The 14,169-nt window shown below is 51.3% G+C and overlaps 2 protein-coding genes across 2 annotated transcripts in view; one reads left to right on the top strand and one right to left on the bottom strand.

Moving 5' to 3' along the window:
* Positions 1-7,102, top strand: part of ZNRF3 (zinc and ring finger 3) — a 139,790-nt gene extending 132,688 nt beyond the window's left edge. The window contains exons 8-9 of the mRNA XM_045826817.1: positions 669-2,414; positions 3,673-7,102. Of these exons, the coding sequence (XP_045682773.1) occupies positions 669-2,414; positions 3,673-3,716 (1,790 nt within the window). The 3' untranslated portion in view covers positions 3,717-7,102. The remainder of the gene's footprint in view (positions 1-668; positions 2,415-3,672) is intronic.
* Positions 7,103-7,953: 851 nt separating this feature from the next.
* CUNH22orf31 (chromosome unknown C22orf31 homolog) lies at positions 7,954-9,759 on the bottom strand. Its single transcript, XM_045826763.1, has 2 exons — positions 9,316-9,759; positions 7,954-8,391 (listed from the first exon to the last, which is right to left on the bottom strand). The coding sequence occupies exons 1-2, from the start codon at positions 9,643-9,645 to the stop codon at positions 7,954-7,956; spliced, it is 768 nt and encodes a 255-aa protein (XP_045682719.1). The 5' UTR covers positions 9,646-9,759.
* Between the last annotated feature and the right edge of the window lie 4,410 nt (positions 9,760-14,169).

Genomic DNA, 14,169 nt, shown 5'->3' with positions numbered 1-14,169 from the left:
TGAGGAGTCACTGTCCCTACCAAGTGCCTAGCAACAGCATAACCTGCGTCGCCATCTGGACTTGGAGGTGTGGGCACTCAGGTAGTGGAAGTCACCAGGCCTCCAAACTCAGGCGAGCCCGTCGTGAAGAATGGCCCTGAGTTTGAGTTTTGGCTTTCACTTGAACCAGTGTCCCGGCCTGCCCAGGCCCTAGGCCCACAGTCCCTGTGAAGGGAATGACGGGAGCGATGCTGGCCCAAGCCCAGGACTGGGGAGATGTTCCCGGGCCGCAGGAGACAGTGACTGCGGGGCAGGGCTGTGCTGCTGCTCCGGCAACACTGCGGTGTTGGATGAGGGGCTGGAATGTGGGGTGCACTCCAGGTCGCTGTGTGTCCGTGAGGGCAGTGCCTTTCATCTTGGTTGCCCTGTTCTCTGCAAACTCTGGCGGTGCCTTTGTCAGGCAGAGCAGCGGGGACATGGGAGATCAGCCCTGACAGGAGTGACCACCTTTCAGACAGAGAAGCGGGTCAGCCTCTGCCGGCACAGCCGAGCTTGGGGACAGCTTGCAGCAGGGCAGGGCCATGAGCCTGGGCACCCTACTGCTTCAGTCATTGCCCTGATTTGTCTGTCTAGCCCCTGGCACCCATGTGCTCAGCCCTGCTGACTTTGTTTCCTCTGCCTCCCCCCAGAACAAAAGGGAAACCCAGGCACCGTGTGCGTGGAAACCAGCAACCTCGCACGCAGCCGGCAACAGAGGGTGATCCTGCCGGTGCACTACCCCGGCCGCGTGCACAGGACCAACGCCGTCCCAGCCTACCCTACGAGGACGAGCATGGACTCCCACGGGAACCCCGTCACCCTGCTGACCATGGACCGGCATGGGGAGCAGAGCCTCTACTCACCACAAACCCCCACCTACATCCGAGGCTACCCACCCCTCCACCAGGACCATACCCTGGCCCCTCACCGCTGTGGCCTGGAGCACCGGGCCTACTCACCAGCCCACCCTTTCCGCAGGCCCAAGTTCAGTGGCCGCAGTTTCTCCAAGGCAGCTTGCTTCTCCCAGTATGAGACCATGTACCAACACTACTACTTCCAGGGCCTCAGCTACCCCGAGCAGGAGGGTCAGGCCCCACCCAGCCTCGTTCCCAGGGGCCCGGCCCGTGCCTTCCCCCCAAGTGGCAGTAGCAGTCTGCTCTTCCCCACCTCGGTGCACATGGCCCCACCCTCCCACCTGGAGAGTGGCAGCACGTCCAGCTTCAGCTGCTACCATGGCCACCGTTCGGTGTGCAGTGGCTACCTGGCAGACTGCCCGGGCAGTGACAGCAGCAGCAGCAGCTCCGGCCAGTGCCATTGCTCTTCCAGCGACTCGGTGGTGGACTGCACTGAGGTCAGCAACCAGGGCGTGTATGGAAGCTGCTCCACCTTCCGCAGCTCCCTCAGCAGCGACTACGACCCCTTCATCTACCGCAGCCGGAGCCCCTGTCGCACCAGTGACGTGGGGAGCTCGGGCGGCTCAGGCCGGGGGCCTGTCATGCACCTCGAGGGCTCCCCGCCACCCGAGGAGCTCCCGGCAGCCCACAGTCAAGGTGCTGGGCGGGGAGAGCCTTGGCCCGGCCCTGCCTCTTCCTCGGGGGACCAGCTGTCCACCTGCAGCCTGGAGATGAACTACAGCAGCAACTCCTCCCTGGAGCACAGGGGGCCCAACAGCTCTACCTCAGACGTGGGGCTCGAGGCTTCTGGGGCCGCCCCAGACCTCAGGAGGACCTGGAAGGGGGGCCACGAGGGGCCATCATGTGCCTGCTGCTGCGAGCCCCAGCCCTCCGCACTGGAGCCCAGCGTGGGAGCAGCCCAGGGCAGCACCTTGTTCCTGGGCCCTCCGCTCTGTGAGGGCTGCGGCCCCGCAGGCGTGGAGTCCCTGCCAGGGAGCTCCCAGGGCCTGTACCGCCTTCACCCAGACCATTTGCCCAGGACAGATGGAGTGAAATTTGAGGGCCTGCCCTGCTGCTTCTATGAAGAGAAGCAGGTGGCCCATGGCGGCAGAGGGGCCGGCGGCTGCTACACTGAGGACTGCTCAGTGAGCGTGCAGTACACACTTGCCCAGGAGTCCCCGCCCAGCTGCCACCCTGGGACCCGGGACTTGAGCCAGCGCATCCCCATCATTCCGGAGGATGTGGACTGTGACTTGGGTCTGCCCTCAGATTGCCAAGGGACCCACAGCCTCGGCCCCTGGGGTGGGACGCTGGGCCCCGATGCCCTAAAGCCCCACAGGGGCCTAGGAGGAGCCCAGGAAGAAGAGCGGGCCCTGCGCCGCCAGCCCAGGGCACCACTGCTGCCTGGCTGCCTTCAGGAGGAGGCGGGGCCTGCCGGTGCCAGCTTCCACGGTGCCTCCCAGGACACTCAGGAGTCCAGTGCCACAGCCACTGAGGCTGCAGGTGAGAGCAGGTGACAGTAGGGCAGAGTCTGGGTAGTCCTCTCTCCATGGTCATTTTCTAAGAGACTCCCTTTGCGCCATTGACTTTAAACACCACCTGGACCCAACGACTTCTGATGTCGTTCCCCAGCTTGCCCCTTCCTCTGAGTTCCAGACCCATTGCGCCCCTGGCTTCGTGATTCCCACCCCCCACCCCAGACGCCACACACCCCAGCCTGTCATGTCCACAACAGTCCTCTCAGGCTCCTCCTGCTGCGCTGTCCTTCTCCCAGGCAGGGAGCTCAGTAGCCCCGGCCCCATTTTCCCTTGAGCTCACCCTGCCCCTAACACTTGAGTCCTGGGCTTCTCAACCCATCTGAGAATTGTCCAGAAAGTTGAATTCCCAGAAAAATGAAACTTAGGAAAAGACACGTCTAATCCAAGTCCAGAATTCTTGTTACTGGGCTCAGCAGACATTGTCAGACTGCTGTCAAGTTTCTAAACATTGTCGCTGTGATGAACGGTGCATCCCAGCACCTCTGGGAAGCACTGTGATGAGTCCCACCTCCAGCGAGTACCTGTACTGACCTCTCACCCCCGCCCGCCTCTGTGCCCTCCGTGTGGCTCACTTCCACTCCCCGGGGTGAAGGCAGTAGCCTGGCTGGTCTCCTGTCACTGGTCTTGCCTTCCATTCCGCATGGGAGCCAGAGTAGTCTTTTTAAAACAGAAGTCTACATCTTTTCACTAGAGAACCCTTCAGTGACTTGCCATGACCTTTAGAACTTTGCAAACGTAGCCCCCTGTGGCCTCCATCCTGTTCCTCCAGCTCACTCCAGCCTCCAGACCTCTACTGCCTCTGAGGTTACTCTTACCCTCTGTTTCCTTCCCAGGTTTTCACAACCTGGAATCACTTAGTTTAGAGGTCTCTAAGCTGAGGATGTGCGGGGGAGGTCTTCTCTCCTGCTCTTCCACGTACCTGATGCACATCTTCTGCACATTGTGTTTTCAAGCTACTTAAGGGCTTCTAGAAGGTCCTCTAGGTCCAGACGAGGGAGGCTGGCTCTGTAGGAGACACCTGTGCTCTCAGCACAGAATGAGGAGCTCTGCTTAAGCCTTTCACCGTATGTACAGTTTGTCCAGCGCTGGGACCTGTCACTTCCTGAGAGCCTGCCACATGCTGGGGATGGGTACCCCGGTCCCTTGCCCGGTCCCTGTGCATTGTCCCCAAAGCCTGTGGTGCTGTGCTGGCTCCTCCCTGATGACTCTTCTCTCTCTCCCAGGACAGAGGTCTCGGCCAGCAGCCAGCGGGGGCACAGGAGCCTGAGCCCAGAGAGAACTCTGTGGAAATGGGAACTATACAGAGACTCCAAACTCTGACTGCCTTCAGAAAAAAAGAAAGGAAAAGAAAAAATTTTTTAGCTTTGACAAACACACAAAAGTGGTAATAAAGAGAGCCCTCCTTCTCAACCCAAAATGTGAGCCGCCTGTGGCAACCCCCCATCCCATTAACAAACCAACAGACAAAATTCTCTGAGTCTTTGCCTTTTTTGATAACATGTTATTCTTCTGTTTTGTAAAGTGTGTATGTGCTTGGGGTTCCGAGGTGTGTGGGATTGAGTTCTCGGCTTTGTTTTTTAAGATATTATATGTAAATGTAAAAAGTTATTTAAATATATATTTTAAAGAACCCTAACCGCCAACTTTTGCTGAAAAAAAAGAAATCACTGCTGCATTAATTGAACCACATCATGTGTAGATACTGTTGTCTCCCTGGAGGGAGCTCAGGCCTTTGAAAAGCTCAGGGCTACACCTGCCTTAGAAAATGAACCAGAAACTTGAAGTAAAGCTAGTCGATATGGGTACAAACTCTGAGGAACAATGCAATGCTGCCTCTTTCTCATGGCCGATCCCAACGTACAAAATTTCAGGTCTTCTCAGAAGCCATGCTTCTCCAGCCCACACCTGTGGGCAGCTGACGGACACAGCTAGGAATAGGGTAGGAGGCCTACAGCACCGGGAAGCTGGGGACAAGCCATTGCTTCGGAAGTCCCTGGGTGACAGGGACAGTTCTGCCCAGTGTCCTCAGTCTGGTCCCTGGAATCGTCCCAAAGCAAAGGAGAGAGTTCCCCGTCATGATCGTGGGCTTCCTGCCACAGGCTGCAGAAGTGGTCTGATAGGGTGGATGGGGACAGACACTCAGGAGGAATGCAGTTTGCAGCTTTGGTGTTGGGGAGACTGGGGGCCGAGGGCGCGCCAGAGCTGCTGCATCCTCGAGCTGCCTTCCTGGGGGCACGTGGCCAGGACCCATCCGGTCGGCACCGAGCTCCCTTTGAACGATACATTTCCTGTCCCATTTCCCGCGGAAGCACTGCTTCAGGGGTCTTCAGCGCTCTGCTCCCAGCTGAAGTTGCTCGTCTCACCTGCGCACGTCTACTATCCCTTCCGCCTAATGCACTATTATGTGTTGATTCTCCATGAGACAGAGAGAGAGAGACTATCAGATAGTTTAGACCCAAAGGGCAAGTTTTTGTATATGTTTCCAGCCTTTGGTGGGTTTTTTTATTTTTTGTTTTGTTTTGAGAGAGGGAGAGTTTAAAAACCCAAACCATTTTTTAAAGATGTTTCCATTGTAAAAGGGAGAATCTATTTAAAGGTATTTCAGATCAGGGATTGTCATCCTTTCTGTCCAATGTATTTCTCAAAGAAGAAACTAATCACATTAGCCCCATGTTTACTAACTCCTCTGGTCGTTTTTGTCCATTCAGATAATGTGGCGCCACCTGAAAAGCTCCTATTTGTGAAACAGGAGCCTTGGGAGCGGGTCCCCTGTAGGTGGCGAGATAGAGACCGCCCCGGGTTGCCAAGAGACTGTACTCACTCTGCTCCAGTCAGGCTCGAGGGTAGTCAGGCCAGGGTCCAGACCGGAACGTTGTGAATGAGACTCTCACTGTATCGGAATTCTTTTTTCTTAAAAAACCGCAGCCTGTGATGAGGAAATTGACTCAATTCTAGCCAGGATTTGACAGAAGGAAATTCCAGTGTCAGATGATTGAGCCATTTGCCATTTAGGAACTCACCCACTTGCCATTTGGTAAGATTTGCCCTCCAGCCTCGAAGGCGCAGTCCCTGGGGGGTTGCTCCCCCAGGCCCGTGCCCAGCACACCTGTTGGCGAGGGTGTGAGAAGCGCCTATGCTGTTGACATGTGATCTGGGCTGCCTTTATTTCTCGAACCAGATCTAACTAGCAGCTGCTAAGGATGACAGCTTGCATTACGTGGTTTTGGGAAAGGGGGGGTCGGGGGTATGGCTTTTAATATGAACTGCAAAAAGCGGCTTCTCATTGTTGAGATTTTTTTTATTGTTTGTGGTTTTTGTTTGTTTTTAATACCTTTGATTGCATATTACCTTCCTTGCCTGAAACCATCCCCCTGACATAGCTTTCCTTAGCCCTAGCTGGAAAACCACTCCACGGCCGCCTTAAGCAATGAATCGATGAGTAGAGAATGTGGCTTTGACTGGGCTTATTAAAATGAATGTGTCCAATCTTCACTTGAAAGAGCAATAACTACAGATGGCAAAAGAAGCACATTTTAATATTGGTAGTTTACAGGGTGATAGCAACAGAAAACTGAAAAGTCAAAACTTTAACCATCAGCCACTGTCTTTATAATCTGTGGCTGACTTATCGGACAGGGAGGTCCCCAGAATACAGTAAGCAACTCTACTATCGCCTCACCGTTGAAATCGAAAGAGACACCTTCTGTGGAGTTGTCAGACTGCAAGGATGATACGTACCTTTTTTAGGGACCTCTCGGAGCTCTGTGGGGCTTATATAGCTGTGGAAACTGGGAGCATCACATTTTCCGTGGAGAATCCCCACCCCCAACCAGGGTAGGACTGTTGGGTGTGGTTCACGGCCTAGCCCTCTCGGGGGACAGCCAAGCAAACTAAAGAGCGCTCGAACCAGGTCACATGGGGCGGGGGGGGGAGTTCTTCCTCTTTGGTACCTCTCTGGAGACACAGCCCCAGGATGCTGCCTTTAACTCGGTCCCTTCCCCCAACCCAGGCCCTTCTCTAACGCCCCATCTGGTGCCCCACTGCTCAGACGCTCCCTTTTGTGCTGCTAGTTTCTACTCAAGTTCGTGCAGGACGAATGCTTTGAAAAGGAGGTCTAAAAAATAATTACTAATCAAGAGTATTATTTTTTAAGCAGAACTGCCTTTTTCTATTCTTTATATAAACTATTGTATTGGTCTAACAAGGCACTATTTTAAAATGTTTTTTAAAATTTTCTCCCAGAGCACTTAAAAGATATTTTGTAAAGACTTTGCTGTAAAGATTTTGTAAGAAAATGGTCTAAGGGCTCCTTCTCCAACATTACCATTTAAAAAAAATGTTTTAAAGGCTAGAAAACAACTTATGTATATTCTGTATATGTATAGCAGCACATTTCATTTATGGAAATATGTTCTCAGAATATTTATTTACTAATATATTTATCTTAAGCCATGTCTTATGTTGAAAGTGTGACATTGTTGGAATAATCATTGAAAATGACTAACATGAGGCCCTGTAAATACATGATAATTGCACACAGATTTTACATTTTTGCCGACCAAAAAAAAAATGATTTAAAACAAGTTGTAGTCTTCTATGGTTTTGTAACAAATTGTACAAATGACTGTAAAAAAAATACAATTTTATCAAGTACCTGTTGTGTGTCGTCATTACTCTGTTTGGTAAGGGTCCACACGCTCCCCAGAGGAGAACGTGGCATGAAGCGGTGCCTCACAGCTCGCCCATGGGAGCCGCTGTGTGACTTCCTCTCGGGGTGACGGGGAGTTCATGGTGCTGGGGATTTAGATGACGCCACGAGAGAACCTCCAGTAGACAGTGTGTGGGATTATGCCCTTGAGGTGATGATAGTTTTTCTGCTCGGCCCTGTGTAGAGGGAGGGACATGGCAACCAATCCTAGCAGTCTGCCTTTTAAAAATTGTCAACAGCCCTGACTGGTGTGGCTCAGTGAGTTCAGTGTCGCCTGGAAAACGGGAAGGTTGCCGGTTCGATTCCCAATCAGGGCACGTGCCTGGGTTGTGGGTTTGGTCCCTGGTCAGGGCAGGTTTGAGAGGCAACTGATGGATGTTTTCTCTTGCACACAGATGTTTACCATCCTCTCTTTCTCCCTCCCTTCCCCTCTTCTAAAATAAATAAAATCTTTTTTAAATGATAATAAAATTGAGAACAGGCTGGATGTAAGCCATCAGCTTCATCTGCTGGGACTTTTCCTACTTGGAGGACTGAGAGACCCTCAAGCTTAAGGGAAAGGGGCTTGTCTGGGGGATAAAAGCCCCAAGTATCTAGCCCTGGAGATCACCTGCTCAGGAGAGTGGAGGGGCACCTCACGCAGTCTGAAATGAATCTTGTTCTAACCCATTCATCGTGTTTCCCAGGAGGGTAGTTACTACTCTGTAAAGCACTCAGATGACATGCAAGGTGCAAAGTGGTGTTTATTTTCTAGATATCTAGCAGAGAATATCCTAAATCCTGTGAGTTCCTGTTTCTAGTTCTCCCTCTTTAACTTGGGCCATTTCTTGGGCACAGGCTCCTGGTCGACCTCCAGCCACGTCCTGCCGGGCATCGGGTCCTTCTGAGCATCTTCGGGGATGGTGGCCTGGCTGCACAGAGCCTCCCAGAGCTTCTGTTTGATGGCCTTGCCCAGCTCCAAGCTGTACCTCTTGGGGGTCCCGGAAGGATTCCACAGCATCGGCTCGACCACAGCGTGGTACAGAGCCCGGTAGCTCTCTGTGGGGAGGCCATGGATGGTTAACATGTCCGAAAACTGCTGTCTCTTTCTGGCTTCAGGAAGCAGCACCTGGCCCTTCCAGGCCGCTGTCCCGATGTCCCTGCTCAGTGCTTGGGTGGCAGCCACATGTTCAGCATATCTGTGCTCGAGATCTTGGCCGACTGTTACTTTTTTCTCCTTTGAACTTTCTTTACTCTAGCCAGGAAGAAAGCAGAGAAGTCAAAGCTAAAACTTGAGAAGGGAGCTCAGAATAATTATCTGGGATTTGTGTCCCAGAGTCTTGGTTACAGCCACAACCAACATTTGTCTAGCGTGTGCTAGTTACCGAATTCCCTCATGCACCACTGCGTGCGTTCCCCGTAACCCTGCAAGGTCAGCGGGAGACAGCTTTAAAGGCAAGGAAACTGGAATCAGTCTGCCCAAGGCCACACAGCTAGAAAGTTAATAACCACAGTTGTCATCTATTGAATGCCACACAGGATCCTAAGCATTTAGTCTGTGCCAGGCTCTGTTCAAAAGCCCTTTGCCTATATTTACTCATTTAATCCACATGAAACCTTAGGAAGGAAGGGCTGTTATCCCCCATTTTATAAATGACCAAAAAATCAAGGCAGAAAAAGGCTAAGCCCACCATTGTCCTTAATTATAGTCCAAGCTGGGATTTGAACCCGATATTCTAGCTCCAGGCTTCATGCTGAGCTCTGCCGGCCACCGTGAGTGGAGGAGCTGGCCTCAGACCAGGCCTCCAGATGCCAGGTCCCGCACGTGGAAGTTCATGTCACCTCTGCTGTTCCCGTGTGTGTGTGCCTGCGTGCTCTAGCCTTATCCTGGCCTTCCCCATCCTTATTTCCCTTCCCATCAAGTTCCTTTCATCTGGGTTTCTGAAAGCCACTTCATCCTCCGGTAGGACTAGACAGGGTATAAATAACATGCCCCAAGATCTGGGGCTCTCTCCACAGTATCCTGATGCTGCCCCCGCCCCCACTCCCTACAATCCTGTCTTCAACTTTAGGATTTCTTTTGTTTCATACAAATCTCTCAAGCCTTAATTTAAGGGTTCTCCAGCTGACATTTCCCTCTTCCCACCCACATTTACTCCACCACCAGCCATCATTGTACCTCGTGGGTGCTCCCTGCAGGCCTCCTGCGCCTAGGGGAGCCCGGCTGCTGCTCCACGGGCTGCTTGCTCTTGGAACTGATGGAGTTTCTTACCCCGCCCCGCCGAGTGGCTTTGACTGCTGAATCGTCCTTGGGCTTTAATCTCTTTGAGGGTTTTGCTTCTCCAGACTTGCCCAGGACCGAACAGCATTTATCCTTCAGTTGTCGCCGGAGCACCAGCTTAACCAGGGAGAGTGAGCTGGCAATGAATGGGTTCTTCACCACTTCCCAAGAGGAGGTGGTACCTGGTGCTGGGGCTTTGATGTTCTGCTTCGCACATGCCCTGGCCATCCAGATGTTGGTGAGAGCTGGCGAGTCCACATAGCAGTCCTGAAGCCTGCTGTTCAGTGAGATAGACTGTCGGAGGCCATAGGTGGGGATGCTGGCATCTCGTCTCACATAGATCGGATGCTAGAATTATAAGGAGGGGAAAAGGAACAACAAAAAAAGACCAGTTCTCAAGCAGAGGCCAGATGGTCTAGTCTGGAGGCATAGCACTATCAGCTTTTTAGAGCCCATTTCTTCCACACCCATCTCAGAAATCTCCCTGCAACATCCTCTCCACTGCTCACCAAAGCCTCTTCTACCAAGGCCATAATTATATGGGGCCAGAGGTGGAGGGTCGGGGAACTTTACATGGAATCAAAGACAATTCCTGTCTGCTGGAAAGCAAAGTGGACCCCTGGCGGGAAGAGGACGAGAGATAGGATCACTCGAGACTTCTAGGAGTTGTAGTCACTCCTCAGCCATGCTGCCTCACAGAAACAACAGCAGGTGACGTCTGGCCGAACCCTGAGAATGCTTTCCAACCGGACTGCCATGAGCCAGGAAAAGCTGCTCAACAGGAAAATACACTCTGGGGTCAGTCCATAAAGGCAAAAGCATAATGTAAAGGACGCTGGCCTCCATTTCCTGGGAGCAGCCAAGAAAAGGAGAACAATCTGGATAGATCAGAACCACATCTTTAAAGAGACCTGGCCTTCTAAGAAATGCTATCTATAAAAAATGAAATCACCTTACCATATCTCAGTGGCCTTAAATTTTATTTTAGCTAGCTTAGTAGGGGGAAGAAATATGTCTTTTCCTTTTCTCTCTCTTTCTCTCTCTCTCTCTCTCTCTCTGACTTTTTTTGTTTTGTTTTAATATTTCTAGTCACCTACTTTTCTCTGCCTCGCTCACATATGGGCAGTTTTGAACCATTATCTCTGGTATTTGTGATGTCACTTTGTTTTGTGATGTGGGCGGGTGCAGGTAAGTGTTACATCATTGAATTTTAGAGTTAAATTATGCTGGAAGAAGTTCTGTTTTGTTGTGTTCACAGCCTCAAAAACTTTTGAAGTCATTCTTTCCCCCAGAATGGCTTGGGTGAATTTTGAAGTTTCTATCGTGCTTGAGAAGTATGCTTTGCACGCCACACAGTCAAATATGCAGACCAGATTTGTGGGTACAGGTAGTGCGGTGCATTCTTACATGTGCAAAAGTGCCCTTCTTCGTGCACATAAAGAAGTTACTGTTCAATTCTCAGACTGGCTGCCAAGGTTAGGGACCAGAAATGAAAGAACACGTTCCTGCAGCCCTGGGCACCTCTCCCTTCGTGTCTGCCCCCCACCCCACCCCGGCCCGAGACTACACGGTTTCTGGAATGTGGTTTTATTTTACATCCCATGGCAAATGCAGTAATTAGAGCTGTTAGCAGTGTCAAGGGCTTGAAACAAGAACAAAGACACCTCTTCCTGGGAACTCTTGGGCAATGCCTAGCTCCTTATCAGGTGCTTGTCCTGTTGGTGGTTTTGATTTTTCATACGCAAAATGCCAGAGGAGGCTTCCTCCCAAAGGGGAGGAGAGCGAAATGATGGAAAAACAGAGTATGAGTCTGGCAGGCGTTCCTGGAATCGCATGTGTTGCCTGTTTGATTTTCTCAAGTGTTGTCCCTGGAGTGAATCAAAGTCTACAGGCAGACCGCACCGCAGGCCGTGGTAGAACCACCTCCAGGCTGACGGCATCTGGACCCACAGATGCTCGGGAGGACAATGGGGCTCATTCAAGCCGTGAGCCCTGGCCTCACCTCCACAGAGGTGGGTCAGTTTCAGAGCAGGGTGTTGGAAAGGGTTTGTCTTTGGGAAGGTTTGCAAACGTCTGGAGGCTGGGGAAGCAAGCGTCCTTTCATAGTCGGTGAATCCCAGAGAGGTGGTGGTAGGCTCTCCGGCTACTGTCTGCCTTGACTCTGCGTGGCCAGGAGAGAAGGGAAAGTCAGGGTAAGAAAGGCATCCTGGGAAGAACTCTTCTGCTTCCCTTCTTGCTTTCCCCATGTTGAGGTTGGCCTTCCCACACATCCTTCTTCCAGACACTCATCTGGAGTATTTACTTCCCTAGGCCTTCCACTCAGTGACCAAGTGACATGTCCTGGCTCTGAGAAACACTTCAAATGTCCTTCTTCCGTTCACATGGATGGCAGCTGATACCTAGGCTTCAAATCCCATCAAATTGTGCCTTCTGTCCCATCAATTGACTGTACCCCAACAAGACACCTTCACATTCCTCGCAACTAACCCAGCACACTTTGGCCTGTGCTGTTTCTCCGGTGTCAGGAAAATCTGTATTCACTGAACGCTTATTATAGGCCAAGCACCGTTTCAGACAATTTACAAGCATCATCGCGTGGAATGACACCAACAGTCTTATGAGTTTGGATGCTGTTGCCATCCCCACCCCACAGATGAAGAAATGGAGGCACAAGTTGCTCAAGAACTATGCCCCAAAGCCGATAAGCAACAAAGGCTGGGTGCAGTCCAGGCGCGCACCACCCCACCTTGTTCTTACTGTGCTCTTCCCCAGCTAGGACTGTGATGCTCTGCCTCTCATCCCGTCAGCCCATCCACACACTATACCTGGGCCCAGTTCTAGTCCTCGCCTTGTTGCATGAGACTTCCTCCAGGCCCAGGAGTCAGTCTGCCTGAGTGGACATCCCAGATCCATCTCTCCATTGGTAAGTGAATTCACATCTCTGAACCTCATTTTCCTCACCTGAGAAATGGAGACAGTAAGAGTGCCTGCTTCGGGGTCACTGGGAAGATGAAATGGGACAATGCACGTGAAGCCCTCAGCATGGCTCTTGGCGCATAATAAGCACTCATTAAATAATGTTCTTATTAACATCATTAATATTGTGGTCTATTCGCCCATCTGACTCTTTCTTGAGCCCCTGTTGTCCACGGTCTCAGTGACGTAACCCTACATTTGATGTGGACTTCATCTCAGGTCCTTCACACACACCCATCAGGCTTACGAAGCCAAGCAATGAGCTTCTTGAATGATTCTGATCCGACTTGAGTATCTCAACATTTCTTTTCCTACGGTCCGTCTTCACTGAGCCTTTGTCAGATCCATCCGCTTCACAGAAGTGGTGTAGTTACAGGGAGTGCATGACCCCCGGTGTGGGAGTGGTTCGGCACGTCCCACGCTTCATTAGTCAGAACGGGAAGCAGGTACCTGAGGACACCCTGAGGAAAGTGACTAGTCTTTGGCAGAGGTTGTTCCGTCAAAGGCTGTTCAGAATTACAAAGTCAGGATGGAAAGACTCTCTTTGGTTCAGGATCCTGAAACCATGGCAAGAGTTTCCGATGTCAGGGCCAGCACTTGATTCACAAACTTGGGGTTGAGGCAGCAGGACTCCCATGTTACCCAAAGGCCTGTTCCTCAGTTGGACGCGCCATTGAACCTTTTTTATTCTTCCGAGCTCAGTCTAAATAACTTTTTTTCCCCACCCATCACTTGGAGCTGTGCTTCCGGGCACCTCTAAACCACCGCTTCTATTTGGAAACACATCTGCCCTTCTTTGATGCTTAGCCAAACTCTCCTCACTGTATTTTTAGCTCCTATAAAGTTTCTTCTTCCTTTTTTCCTTTCCTACATCCTTTCCCCTCTTTAATTTCTCTGAGTTCCTCTTCTTTTTCTTGAGGATCAGTTCATGAAGAGGAAATTGAGCCAATTGATACCAATTCTTGTCTCTTCCCTTTTTGCCCCACCCCCAAGCTCTAGTGGAGTTTAGTTGCTGTTAATCTTCTCAGAAGATGTTTTTATTTTCACACCCAAGCAGTAAACATCCACACCCATACGGGAACCTAGCTGAGGTTTGTGATGTAGCAGGTTTAGGAAACAAGAGAAAAACTTTGGATGAGAGAATTTGAAAACATTCCTGAACAATGATGCACGCTCCGAGGACCAGTGATTTGGACCACATGTGCTGAGACTCACCTATCGTGGGCCAAGTGTGTGAGATAAGGGTGCCCGCCCACCCTGCCACCCCCTCCCCCTGCCTGAGCTCTCAGGTGTGACCGCTGAACGTGCCACAGACCTCTCGAACTCATTAGGTTTAGCCCAGATTCCCTGCCCACTCACCCCCATCAGAACGAGCAAGCTCCTTCTTCTCCTGACTAATCGCTACTTGCCTGGCCCAGAAACTAGGGAGACAGGACCGGTGACAGCACCACGCTGAGCCCAGCCTGAGGCTAAAGGAAAATCAGAACTCGAAATCCTGTTTTTACTGATAGTTTTGATATTTTGTTCATCTTGAATTTTTTGTCATTCATTTAGATTCTTGAAAAGATTTTATTTATTTATTTATTTTTAGAGAGAGGGGAAGGGAGGGAGAAAAAGAGGGAAAGAAACAGCAATATGACAGAGAAACATTGATTGGTCACCTCTCGTGCATGCCCCAGCTGGGGACAAAACCCCAGTATGTGCCCTGACCAGGCATCGAAGCGGTGACCCTTCACTTTGTGGAATGATGCCCAACCAACTGAGCCACACAGGTCA

This window comes from Phyllostomus hastatus, unplaced genomic scaffold (assembly GCF_019186645.2).
Source record: "Phyllostomus hastatus isolate PE091 unplaced genomic scaffold, TTU_PhHast_1.1 phas_scaffold_760, whole genome shotgun sequence".
Classification (NCBI taxonomy): Eukaryota; Metazoa; Chordata; class Mammalia; order Chiroptera; family Phyllostomidae; genus Phyllostomus; species Phyllostomus hastatus.
This window is presented reverse-complemented; position numbering and strand designations above follow the sequence as displayed.